At 35.4% G+C, this 14,630-nt stretch overlaps 1 protein-coding gene across 1 annotated transcript; it reads left to right on the top strand.

Annotated features, from left to right (window-relative positions):
- Nucleotides 1-8,901: 8,901 nt before the first annotated feature.
- On the top strand, nucleotides 8,902-12,958 carry LOC140140421 (E3 ubiquitin-protein ligase TRIM56-like). Its single transcript, XM_072162182.1, has 2 exons — nucleotides 8,902-9,098; nucleotides 11,699-12,958. Exon 2 carries the CDS (start codon nucleotides 11,717-11,719, stop codon nucleotides 12,956-12,958), a length of 1,242 nt encoding a protein of 413 aa, XP_072018283.1. The 5' UTR covers nucleotides 8,902-9,098; nucleotides 11,699-11,716.
- Nucleotides 12,959-14,630: the final 1,672 nt, after the last annotated feature.

The raw sequence follows: 14,630 nt of genomic DNA, 5'->3' as shown, positions 1-14,630 counted from the left end.
TGCTGCTAAATATGTGTGATTTACCATTTTCCCCATGTGACCTGGGGCCTAGTTGCGTTGAGTTGCGGCAAAAAGTAATCGATATATCGGCATCGGCGCAAAGCAACGCATCGCAAATGCGGTTGTAGTATGAATGGACCCGGTGATACAAAGGACATGCGATTTTGCACACAGTTAGCATTCCTATACACCTTAATGTACTAGTATCTAAACCTATATCTAGCTTTTAACCGCATTGTTTAGCACTCTGTTTGATTTTTTGAGTTAATTTTTGCTACCTTTATCCAGCTTTTAACCACAATGTTTAGCAAATTTCTATAGGAAGCTAATACAGCCTGAATATATCGCCTGCTGATTTCTCAATGCTTTTTGGCATGACCTAAATAACATTTTTAATAAGCAGATTCGTGGATTAATCCAATATTGTACCGTATGCAATCAAAATATGTTTAGTTTTCCTATTGATAACTTTTACTTAGATGTTTAACATATCAGTACCTATTATACCAATCGTGTTACCGTATTCTTTTTTTCTAGATCTTTAGAACAATAAAATATGTTTCGTGTTTCCTGTTAAAATATAGCCTACACATGTATTACCTTTATTACCTTGCTTTCCCGTCATGCAGTAATTTGACGGTAGTGAAGTAGAGTTTAGTGGTGTGCGCCCTTCAGGTTAAAGGTGGTATCAGGCCTGCAGGTAAGCCTGCAGGCTGTGAATAACAGGATTGCGACACTGGGGATTTCCAGAGGTTGTGCCGATATTTATCCATTTTGCCCCATTTTGCCGGGCCGTTTTTACCGCTATAATAACGAAAGTAAACGGGTACGGTAAGTTTGATTAAAAACGGTTATGTTGAAGTCAGTATGATGGAGTTACCGTTTGCAACATCAATTGCACCACTCCCATCGAAATTTTTCTAGTGTGATATGATGTACTATTAATAGTACACTCGTGCACTCTTAGACTTAGGGGCTGTGCAATAATTATCAGCCCCCCCGGGGGGGTAAAATTTCCGAATGGCTCGCCAAAAATCGCTTGCCCCCCTCTCGGCCCGCCAAAATTGCTTGCCCCCCCCTCTCGGCCCGCCAAAAATTCTTTGCCCCCCTTGAACATGCCAAATTTTTGGGATCCCAAATTCCAAACTTTAAATGGTCTAGATGTATGTTGCGAGCGTAGCGAGCAGGAAAATTTGCATATTTAAGCGTTTCCGTACCGTTTTCCTAAGCCTTTTTAGAGCGTTTTATTAAAAAGGCGCCCTGTGAGTGCGTGCCAAAAATCGCTTGCCCCCCCCCTCTCGGCCTGCCAAAAATTGCTTGCCTCCCCCTTTGGGCTCGCCAAAAATTTCTTGCCCCCCCCAATTTTACCCTCCCCAGGGCTCATAATTATTGCACAGCCCCTTATGTGTACTTGTATAGGCTTACAGACAGTACACTCAGACACATGGACTCGCTTGCCAGTCCTACAGGGTGTATCAAAATGATTGGTACCGACGACTTTTCATTTTTTACCGATTTTTTAAACTAGTTTTTGTACCAGTTTGGGGTAAATTGTTAACATATTTGTAATTATAGCAGTTTTATCTTCTCTAAGAATTTTAGATCATAAAGATAGCACATTCAGTTCAGAAATTACATGATTCTAAAGGAAAGTAGGTGTTTTTACACTTTTCATCGTAACGCTGGGTCAGTAGCGCACCATTTTCAAAGCTCTATTGTACTATTGTGAAAATGATATGTTGAAAATCATGGAAATGTTTAATTTTTCCTTGCCTATTTCTTCATTCATAATATATATAAATGTTCTAATCAATATTTATTGGTTGAGAGTAATATTATTGACTTGAATAATTTAAGTGGGGTGAAATAAGTTTGTGTATTAACAATTTCCAGGGCGGTAATTTAAATGGTAGTATTGAGATTACTGTTAAGTAGATGGTGTGGCAGAATGGCTACAGACTGTTGACAGTGTAGGTTAGGTTAGACCTGGTAAAAGTATTCCACAGTATTCCATACTTCAGCGTGCATTCATAGTAAAGAATCGCTGGTTTACACGAAGCTATGGAGAAGTGCAGAGAAGACAGTTTCCAAGCGCAAGGAGTATCTCATTCAAACATGCTATAACTTGCAATGTTTCACAATTTGATATGGGCAGTTACAGGACGGATTCATCCCAGGTGTTAAGTCCATTCAAGATAGGGCTTCACCTCACACTGCCAGAGTCGTAAGGCAGGGACTTTCTAAAAGCATGTGTAAAGCAAATTTTTGTTATGTAGACTGAGGGGAGATATTGAAGAGCATGTATGCAATAAATAGTTCAAGCAGTGAACCTATTCATCTTGTGTTGTGTATAGTAAAACCATGATTACGTCGATCTTCGTTTAAATGACAATAGCTCCCAGATGCATCAACCTATCATCTTCAGATTATTAGATCAATAAGTTAACATATGCCCCTTTCTATTTATATTACAAAAACTATATTAATTAGTAATTTTATATTTTTGATAGATTTTTGAAAATGTCACATAGCCCGGTACCAATCATTTTGATACACCCTGTATACGCTGTGCCTATGTATAGGACTGGCTCACTATGACAAGGTTTACTATTATTTTGGGGGTAAAGATTTGTTTGTGAGCCAAAAGGGGAGCAATGTTTGGCACAGATATTTGGGCACAATTTTTATATTTATATGTCCTAAATAGTAAACAGTTGTAGAAACAAGTGTAGTCACAGTGACAATAGTATATTGTAAAATGCTATCTACCATGTGTACAGAGGGAAGGCAGGCACCATTTCAAGTATTTTCAACTCCGTTAATTTGAACCAATATCTCAGAGTTTTTCTTCATTGAAAATTAAAACTTAACTATTTTTAAGAGGCATGGAATCGATCTAATGAGCAAGAGAACTATCCACTAGATGAGAGAGGATGTGTTGCGAAGGCTTTTTTTATAACCTTTACCTTTATATGGTATCTATCCTGCGTCCAACGAAGGGCAAAGTATGCCCGGAGTACATGATGATGGCTATAGCATAACGACTCCTAATTTGCATTCATTTATCTTCATATTAGTCCAGGAGCAAGATCCCACAGGGGGCCTAAATAAGGACTTGGTTCATCCCCACTACATACAAGGTTTGACACCATAGGTAGTTAGTATGGACCCTCTAGATCACTGCTAGGTAGGTAGTGGACTCAAATTGTGGTATCACTTTTTTTTTACAGGTCATTTTATGTATGGACGTATAATCGCATAAATTCACCAAAAAATATGACAAAATTAAGGGGTAGGGGAAATATTAACTCCAAGAACTCAACTTTTACTCATAATAATGAATTTATTTTGGTATGAATATGTAGCTAATTGATTGTTCTAACTGCCTAGTATTATTTGAAAGCAAACCTAGGTTTCATTTGATCATGATTTGAAGTGGCCAATCCATACACTAGTGAAAAATCCGATTTTTCACAACAATGCGTAGGTTGGGTGTTTTTGTGACATTGGCTTCAAATTTTACTATTGTGCCAATTTCTATTTTCAAAATTGATTAAGTTTCCATTTTTTAATTTTGTTTTTAATATCAAGCATATCTAGGCAAACTTTGATGTTCTGGTTCAAATATTTATGTATGTGCATGTTTGCTTGCATGTTGGTTTGTGTTGTGTGGGTTTGGGGTACCTGTGTGTGGGTATGTGGGGTGGGTGCGGGGTGTGTATTAAGGGGTAGGGGAAATAAAAACCACCATAACTCAACCTTTACTAATAATAATGAATTCATTTTGGTATCAACATGTAGCTAATTGATTGTTCTAACTTTCCAGTATTATTTTTAACAGAAAACCATAAGATAGAAATAAAATATGATAAAATGTTAATTTTCCAATGTGTAACAGCGTAAAATTTGACAATATTAACGGGTAGGGGACGTACAAACCAACGCAACTCGATATTTATTCATTATAATTCATTCATTTTGGCATTAATATATAGCTATTTGGTTGTTGTAATCTTTTAAAGCAAAATAACCATTAATTGTTAGCGGGAAAGACATAAAATGTTAAAAAATGTCAATTTTTCATGTGTAGTACCCTAAAATATGACAATATTAAGGTGTAGGGGACATTCAAATCACCAAAACTCAAGTTTTACTGATGAAAATGAATTCATTTTGGTATCAATATGTAGCTATTTGATTGTTCTCATTTTCTAGCATTATTTTAAAAGCAATTAAACCATTAGTTGTCAGGTAGTTAAACATACAATATGAGAAAAATGTTGATATTCCATGTCTAACAGCGTAAAATATGACAATATTAAGGGGTATGGGACATACAAATCACCAAAACTCAAGTTTTACTGATGAAAATGAATTCATTTTGGTATCAATATGTAGCTATTTGATAGTTCTAACTTTCTAGTATTATTTTAAAAACAATTAAGTCATTAGTTGTCTGGTAGATAGACATAAAATGTATGAAAATGTTAATATTCAATGTTTAACAGCGTAAAATATGACAATATTAAGGGGTAAGGGGACATACAAATCACCAAAACACAAGTTTCACTGATGAAAATGAATTCCATTTTAATATGACCATATTTGACACTGTTACACATGGGAGTTTTTCTCACATTTCCTTTGTATCTACATAACAACTAATGATACTAGAACGTTAGATGAATTCATTATCACGAGTAAAAGTTGAGTTATGGGAGTTTATATTTCCCTACCCCTTGATATTGTCATATTTAGGGACCGTTCACAAACACTTGTAAGGGGGGGCTGATGCAAAAGGGGGTCTGAAAAGGGGGGGCCTGAAAAAAGTGACCAAAATTTTCCTTAGAAAATTGAGTTTATATGATTTTCTATGGGGTTGACCCATAATTTTCATGTCAAAAGGGAACCCTAAAATTTTTGAGGTCTGTAAAGGGGGGTGGGGCGAAACATTTTTGCGATGAAATTTTTTGCATCAGGCCCCTCCCCCTTACAAGTGTTTGGTGAACGGTCCCTTCTGACAGTTTATGTGTATCTACCTGACAACTAATGATCGCTTTGTTTATAGAAAGTTAGAACAGCCAATCAGATACATTTTGATACCAAGATGAATTCCTTTTCATGAGTAAAAGTTGAGTTATGGCAGTTATAAATTTCCCCTACTCCTTAATACTGTCATTTTACGCTGTTAGACATAAAAAAATTACCTTTTCCTCACAGTTTCTGTATATCTGCCGGACAAATAATGGTCGCTTTGCTTTATAATAATACCAGAAAGTTAAAACAACCGATTAGATACATTTTGATACCAAGATGAATTCATTATCATGAGTAAATGTTGAGTTATGGCAGTTTATATGTCCTACCCCTTAATATTGTCATATTTAAGCTGTTAGACATAGAATATTTACCTTTTCCTCACAGTTACTGTGTATCTACCTGACAACTAATGATCGCTTTGCTTTGAAATAATACTAGAAAGTTAGAACAATCACTTAAATACACTTTGATACCAAGATGAATTCATTTTCATGAGTAAAAGTTGAGCTGTGGCAGTTTATATTTCCGCTACCCCTTAATATTGTCATATTTATTTATGCTGTTAGACATAGAATAGTTACCTTTTCCTCACAAATACTGTGTATCTACCTGACAAATATTAATGGTCGCTTTGCTTTAAAATAATGCTAGAAAGCTAGACCAATAACTTGGATATATTTTGATACCAAGATGAATTCAATTTCATGAGTAAAAGTTGAGTTATGACAGTTTACATTTCCCCTACCCCGTAATATTGTCATCTTCACGCTGTTAAGACATAGAAAAGTTACCTTTTCCTCACAGTTTCTGTATATCTGTCTGGCAACTAATGGTTGCTTTGCTTTAAAATGATACTAGAAAGTTAGAACAATCAACTAGATACATTTTGATACCAAGATGAATTCATTTTCATGAGTAAAAGTTGAGTTATGGCAGTTTATATTTCCCTACCCCTTAATATTGTCATATTTACGCTGTTAGATATAGAAAATTTACCCTTTTCTCACAGTTTCTGTGTATCTACCTGACAAATAATGGTCGCTTTGCTTTAAAATAATACTAGAAAGTTAGAACAATCACTTGGATACATTTTGATACCAAGATGAGTTCATTTTCATGAGTAAAAGTTGAGTTATGGCAGTTACAAATTTCCCCTACCCCTTAATATTGTCATTTTACGCTGTTAGACATAGAAAATTTTCCTTTTCCTCACAGTTTCTGTATATCTGCCTGACAAATAATGGTCGCTTTGCTTTAAAATAATACTAGAAAGCTAGACCAATAACTTGGATATATTCTGATACCAAGAAGAATTCAATTTCATGAGTAAAAGTTGAGTTATGGCAGTTACAAATTTCCCCTACCCCTTAATATTGTCATTTTACGCTGTTAGACATAGAAAATTTTCCTTTTCCTCACAGTTTCTGTATATCTGCCTGACAAATAATGGTCGCTTTGCTTTAAAATAATACTAGAAAGCTAGACCAATAACTTGGATATATTTTGATACCAAGATGAATTCAATTTCATGAGTAAAAGTTGAGTTATGACAGTTTACATTTCCCCTACCCCGTAATATTGTCATCTTCACGCTGTTAAGACCTGTTAAGTTACCTTTTCCTCACAGTTTCTGTATATCTGTCTGACAACTAATGGTTGCTTTGCTTTAAAATGATACTAGAAAGTTAGAACAATCACTTAGATACATTTTGATACCAAGATGAATTCATTTTCATGAGTAAAAGTTGAGTTATGGCAGTTTATATTTCCCCTACCCCTTAATATTGTCATATGTACGCTGTTAGACATAGAAAATGTACCCTTTTCTCACAGTTTCTGTGTATCTACCTGACAACTAATGGTCGCTTTGCTTTAAAATAATACTAAAAAGTTAGAACAATCAATTAGATATACATATTGAATTGAATTGAAAAGAATTAATACCAAGATGAAGTCAATATCATGAGTAAAATATTGAGTTCTGATGATTTATTTTCCCCTACCCCTTAATATTTTTCTATGTTATGTTGATATACGAGGGAAATCAACATCAGTTTTTGTTGGGTATTTTTTTTGGTTTTTTTAAAACATTTTTGTCTTTTTTCCCAGTGGTTACTCACGTCCTACACATAAATATTCCAAATATTACATCAATGGAATCTTAACAGATTTTGTAAATGGAAGTTGGTGCAGTGTAGTGACATATTCATGTACACACACATTCATTCCCTCACCCCACACATACCCTATGTACACCCGCACCCCACACACACCTCGTCCCACAGACACTCCAACGAACTCATACATATTATAATGATTGGAACTGTTACAATAATGTGTCCCTTGATATGCTTAACATTAAAAACAAAATAAAACATTAAAATTTAAATTAAAAGATTAAAAATGGAAACTGAATCAATTTTGAAAATATAAAGTGGTATAGTTGTGAGATTTGAGGCCAATGTCAAACTGTACACATATGGTATAAAAAAATCAGATTACCACTCATTTATGGACTATATACTTCCAAATATGCTCAAATGAAACCTGTTTTTGTTTAAAAATAATACTAGAAAGTTAGGAAAATCATTTAGCTACATATTGATACCAAAATTAATTCAAAATCATGAGTAAAAGTTGAGTTCTTGGAGTTTATATCTCCCCTACCCTTAATTTTGTCCTATTTTTGTGATTTTATGCGATTTTACGTCCATACATAAAATGACCTGTAAAAAAAAAGTGATACCACAATTTGAGTCCACTACCTACCTAGCAGTGATCTAGAGGGTCCATACTTATTACCTATGGTGTCAAACCTTGTATGTAGTGGGGATGAACGAAGTCATTTTTTGAGGTTGCTGCTCCTGTACTATATGTGGAATACTAACCCAGTAGCGTATCCAGCCCTTTTAAACGCACCCCCGAAGAAAAGAGAAGAAAACGCCTGTGTGCATGTGATTTTGAAGAAATCAATCTCATTTCAGCTTTCAAAAATGGCAAATTTGTTCCATTTAAGCTTCAACAGTAATATTTACACTTTTCATGATCCTTTCATAGCCCACCAAGAAAATCTCGACCCCGGTTGCTGAAGTTATGTATAGTATACGTGCCTGTAACCAATACCTGAGCGTATTGTTGCGACTTTGACATACTTGTGTTTGCATACAGTTATAATGTAATGGTTACATTTTTTACTGATACCCAAAGATTGTGTCACACCATAGAGCTGTATGTATTCAATCTCTATGTGTCACACACATCAATCTAACAAAAAGCAGCTTATTTTGAATGAAGAGCTCCGATTCTAAAAACTATGAATTTGGATATTGTAACCCTCTTTTCAGGAAGAGATGTCTAAATAATCTACAACATTTCTTTTATCAAATTTAATTGTAAAAAAAATATGCAGCTCCGGGATGCAACTGTGGTTACTCACATACATATGCATCACAACACGTTGCAAATGGGAAAAGGGCAAATTTACAAACGGCCCCACCTCTGCCTACTTTTATTTTTTGGAACGTGGTCCCATAGTCCTATTATTTACAATCTGCACGCCTGAAGTCTGATCGAGGGGTGGGCAACAACTTAATTACAATATCCCAAAAAACACATCCACTAAGATACAAACATTTCTACAAATTGAAGACATAATTTACATCTATTCATAGGACAACCATGTACACGATGGTGTAGTGCGCCGAGGCCTTTTCAGTTTTAAACATATACACTGGAATCTAAATCAAAGATCAATGTTTTGTACTACCTCAATGCGGCCCGAGTCCATTGTTTATTTTCAGAGATAGTAAAATAATTGACAGAATAATGGTGTGTATTGTTTCTGTAGATGTTTTAAACGACTGAAGGAATTAGATATCTTTAGTGTGCACCTATCCTGAGCTGTTTCACTCCAACATCTATGATATCCTTGTGGTTTGGTGCAATTGGTTATCTTTAGTGTGCACCTATCCTGAGCTGTTTCACTCCAACATCTATGATATCCTTGTGGTTTGGTGCAATTGGAATCAAGTGACATCTCAATCTTGAACAGTTAAAAGGTGAGAGCAACTTGACGAATAGATAAAGGAAAACTAAACCAAAATATTAGAATATTCAATAAGCAACATCAATAAGATAAAAATGTAAAATAAATATCTTTGCATTTAGTGCAGTGAACTGTACAACATCGGCAATATTCAATTTAAGGGAAAACAAAACAAACCATAAAAACAACAACAATAAAACAAAACTCTAGGAATTTGAACATTTTAGTAAGCTTAGCTACTGATGGTGATAAATCAATTTTCAAAGTATTTTGCTTTGATATGAGTGGATCAGATCTTCATTTTTGCTACATTTTTATAAAAGTTTCCAAGTCAAAAGGTCCATTGTTAAATTTTGGGTTGACAAATTCACACATTTAATTTTATATTACTTCATACAAATCATATGTTTTCAAATATATATGGCGCAGGGTTCGCAGGTTTTTGCCGCAGGTGAAAAACCCGCGGTTTTGACCACGGTTTTAACCGCTTAGCAAAAACAGTTTTTGTCAGTTGTTGCCGGCATAAATGGCAAAAACTAAAAAAGTGATTTAAAGTTCAGATTTTTTATCACAAAATGAATTGAGTGGCCCAGTATAAAAACGGCCCATGGCACATTTTTCGTCATTGGGAGAAATCGGCACTGTAAATGTACGAATGTTCAATAAAATACATAATAAATTGGATGCTTAAAAGATTAAATTGATAACATTGCCGAGTTACATTCATGATGTGTTATGTTTGTATGGATGACCTTTGGTGACCTTTGACATTTTTCAACAGCGTCCTCTATTTTTCAAAAATGTGCCATGGGCCGTTTTTATACTGGGCCACTAAATTATTAAATTAAAAAGTCCAGATTTTATAATTAGAAGTTTTATTAAGAAATTAAAGGCATGCATTTTCTTTGCTCACTAGTGCATTTAACTGAAATGTGGCATATCAAATTCAAATTTTTCATTTTAAGGACTTGATGAGACAAAAAATATGTTGAATGATTCATTAAAAGTTGAATGTTTACTGCTTATGAGCTTTCTTTGTTACTTGTTAATAAACACATCACAAGAAATAAGTCCCCCTCTCAACATTTCGTCATAACATCCTAAGGTAAAATTTTGTACCAATAAAACTAACTTAGAAATAATTATATGACTGTTTACTAAGTATGTGACTTTTGAAAGTTTTTGTCTTCCATTTGGGCTCAATCAGCCATTAAGCCATGGACATCTTTCATTTTCCCACAACACTTAGTACACAGTCATATTATTTTATCAAAATGGGTTTATTGGTACAAATTTTACCTTACGATGTTATGACGAAATGTTGAGAGGGGATTTATTTCTTGTGATGTGTTTATTTGAGTGACTATATGATGCATTTGAGGTTTTGCAAGTTTTTGCCATATTTTCCGGTTTAAACCATACCAGGCAAAAACTGGCAGAAACAGGATTTTGCCAGTAATTGCCACTTTGCCCGCAAAAACAGGTTTTTGCCGGCAAAAACCGAACCCTGATATGGCGTGATCCGATATTACCTGTAGACTGTGGGCAAGAGGGCAGCGGGTGCAAAGTGCCGCCGTACACCCTTGTAGAAGGGAAATTATAAAACTATAGTGGTTACAAGTCAGTAAATAGTACAATCATGTACTCGGTGGTGTTATTTCATGATTTAGGTTCCCTTGATTTGTTTTTTCCTTTTGGCCATATTTTTCCAGATCCTTGTATAATATTATTGTACTACTTCGCTATTTTACCGTATTTAAGTTCCCTTGATTTGATGTGTTTTTTAAAAATTATTTTTTAGTTTTTGTTTATATAAAGGTGGCACAACAATTTTTGCTTCATTTAAGGGATCTAAAATGAGCGTTTATTGCGTTTCGACAGTATTTTTTGTGGGACATGAGAGCACCTCAGACCTATCGAATTGCATTTTGAATACGAAGCATGTCTTTCTGATATCAAATAATTTTCATTTTTAAAATCACAATATAATATTAAATGTTATGACAAATTATAAAAATTGATATTTTTCAAATTTTTGATATATAACAGTCCTCGAAGTAAATTATATAAATCTAATGTTATATTCTTAAAGTGTATGTAGCAGGGAGGAAAAGCCGACGGTCAATTGAAAATTTTGACCTTTCATATTGAAGATATGGATTTTTTCCCAAAAGACCTAATTTTTTTTTGGCGTTTTGGGAAAAAAATCCATATCTTCAATACGAAAGGTCAAAATTTTCAATTGATCGTCGGCTTTTCATCCCACCTACATACACTTTAAGTATAAATCATCAGATTTCTAAAATTTACTTCAAGTACTGTTATATATCAAAAATATCAATTTTAATGATTTGCCATAAAATGTGTATTAAATTGCGAATTTCAAAAATCAAAATTATTTGATATCAGAATGACATTCTTCGTATTCAGAATGCAATTCGATATGTCTGATGTGCTCTGATGTCCCAAAATAAATACTGTCCAAACGTTCATACCCCAGCCCTTAACCCCATTATTTTTTAACTTTGCTCCATTCTTTAAAATGAATATTTTTGTTTTTTCAGTAATAAAGTACATTTTTGTTTTTCTTTTGTTATTTGTTATTTATTTAAGGTTATCAGATAAATCACCATGGCAGAATCCAAACCTATATCTAACAACAAGGACCTCACAGAATGTGGAATCTGTCTGTGTACAATTGAAGAACCTAAAGCTTTACCATGTCTCCATACATATTGCATGAAATGTCTTACTCAATGGGCTGAAGGTAAAAAAGATACAATAAGATGTCCAATATGCGCCCAAGAATTTCCCATACCTGGTGATGGTGTTAAAGCTTTTAGAACGAACTTCTTTATCAACACGCTGAAGGATAGACAGGCTACTGCAATGACGCTTCAATCAAGAGACGCAGTGGTGCCTTGCGTAAGCTGTGGAGCTGTTGACGAAAGAGTTGAAGGACATTGTTCTAGCTGTGGGGGTTTCATATGTGGGGGTTGTATTGCTATGCATAATAAGCTCAAAACCTTTAGTAATCATAAGGTAATTCCATGTGAGGATCTGAAATCAGGGAAGGTAGATATTAGGAATCTGTCTCAGAAGAAGTATTGCAACATCCATGAAGATCAAGTCCTGTGGTTCTACTGTGAAACGTGTTGCGTGTTGACATGTCGTGATTGCACTGTAGTAGACCATCCTGCATCAAGTCATACTCTGGTGAACCTTGAGAGGGCTTCAAAGGGACACAAGAAAGAAATTGAACAACTGATTCAGAATTGCGAAGTTGTTACAAATAGAACTGAAACTGCGTTAAAAATGGTGACGGATGTTTCAAATCAGCTCAATAAAAATGCCACTAAAGCCAAAGTAGAAATCGACGAGTCTTTCAACAAAGCACTTAAACTGCTGGAAGACAACAGGGATCAGCTGAAAAGAGAGGTTGATAAGGCAGCGGCCGTCACTAAGAAACAGCTTGATGCTCAGACGGATGAGATACAGGTTTTTCAAATACGACTCCAAACGGCATTACAGATGGCAACTGAAGTGGTGAAGACAGGATCTGATTATGATTTGGCTCTAATCTACACATCATTGAAAACCAACTTGACGGAGCTACGTGATGTAAAACTAGCACCTGTGGATAAACAGAAAGCAGCAGTTCACTTCAAACAAGCTCACATTGGCCAGGATACTACTCAAAAGCTGGGATCCGTGGTAGTCAAGCAACGCAAAGAAGGTGTTGGAGTTGGGAAAGTGGATAACTCATTTGGAAATCATGGTGCTGGAAAGCTGATAGGTGGACGTGGTGTTGCGATAACACACGTAGGAGATATTGCAGTCGCAGATTGTAATGATGCAGCAGTCAAGATATAAACTCATCCCAAAAAGAAAGTATCCAGTTTGATTTTATTCCATAAGTCACAGATGTGGCCATAAATCAAAACCTACTAAAAGTATGTTACAGATAAATTTATTCCGCACAGTTTGATACCTCATGTGTTCAAATCAACGCAGAATTGATGACACAGTGACCGTTTGAATGCAATCACCTCCATTTAAAAGTTGCAGTAATTCCTATTGATTTGGTCCTGCTACTCAATTATGGGCAGCGATAGATCAAGGGCGCATCAGACGTCTCACTGAGAGCATGCTCCGCAGCTGTCTGGCAGTCATTGATGCAGCAGGAGAAGATGTAAAGAGTGAAGGGCAAAACATTAAGGAAGGACTAAAAGAGTATCTGTATTCAATAAAACACATGAAGTGAAGTTAAACAGTCTTCATTCGTCTCTGTTATTGGGTACCTTTATGACTAATCTTGAGAAGCAGGAAAACCACACCAATAGGAATTACTGCAACTTTTAAAATTGAGGTCGTTGCGTTTAAAAGGTCGCTGTGTAATCAATTCCGCATCGATTTGGACAAATGAGGTATCAAACTGTGTGGAATAAATTTATCTGTAACATACTTTTGGTAGGTCTTGATTTAAGACCCCATCTTTGACTTATGAGCCAAAATCAAACTGGATACTTTCTTTTTGGGATGAGTTTACAAGAAAGATGGGCAGTTTAAATCTTCGATTAAGTTTTCTAGTAGGCCATGGAATGTTGTTGTCAGCTCAGATGGTAAACTCTTTGTTACCGACTGCACAGCGTCTGTCAGTGTGTATGACGGGAAAGGAAACCTGAAGCATCAATTTCCTACCAAATCACCTGACAATGTTACATCTCATGCTCAAATTACACAGCATTGGGGCTTAGCAATTAACAACTACAACAATTTACTGGTGGGTGAGACTAACCAAAAATACATCAGCAAGCATCATCTAGATGGGACGCACATCATCAGCTTCAAAGTCACCATTAGGCCATGGTTTATTACGGTATCTCGTGATGACAAAATCATCGTAACAGACGGAGACAGCAGCGCTGGTGTTCATATTCTCAATAAAAACGGGGTTCATCTGCAGACCCTTAAATCTCCACCTAATTCAGGGTGGGATCCACTTGGCATATGCTGTACATCAACAAATGATATCTACATATCTAGCTATTATCATGGCATCTATAGCTACTCAGCTGAGACAGGGGCCTACATTAACTGCCTCACCAAGGATGTACTCTTCCCAGCAGGCTTAGCATTGATGGATGATGAAAAAACATTGGTTGTTGCAGAAGAAAAGGGTGTAAAGATATTCAAACTACAGAACTAATCATAAGTACCATACGTTTTGAATGAAAGGAGCTGCATGCAAAGAAGGGAGAATGAAAATGTGGAGATCGGGGGTTAAAGAAAGAGAAGGAAGGAAACGACGAGAAGAATGAAGGAAAGAAAGAAATTTTGAAAACCACTATTTTATTAGTAAAAATAAATAAATTTCGATTTTAGGTGCTACCAGCCTCCCCTTTTCATAATCAAAATGGCAAAATTTGGTTCTGAAGCGTGGGAAAAGAAATCCAACAACCTTTTTCTAATATTACAAAAAATGATCAAGATGCGCAGCTTTTTCCCCTATTTTGTCTAACTTAGTTTTTAGGCTGCTAAATCA

The sequence above is a fragment of the Amphiura filiformis genome, chromosome 19 (genome assembly GCF_039555335.1).
Source record: "Amphiura filiformis chromosome 19, Afil_fr2py, whole genome shotgun sequence".
Classification (NCBI taxonomy): Eukaryota; Metazoa; Echinodermata; class Ophiuroidea; order Amphilepidida; family Amphiuridae; genus Amphiura; species Amphiura filiformis.
The sequence above is the reverse complement of the archived record's forward strand: the minus strand, read 5'-3'. Positions and strand labels throughout refer to the sequence as shown.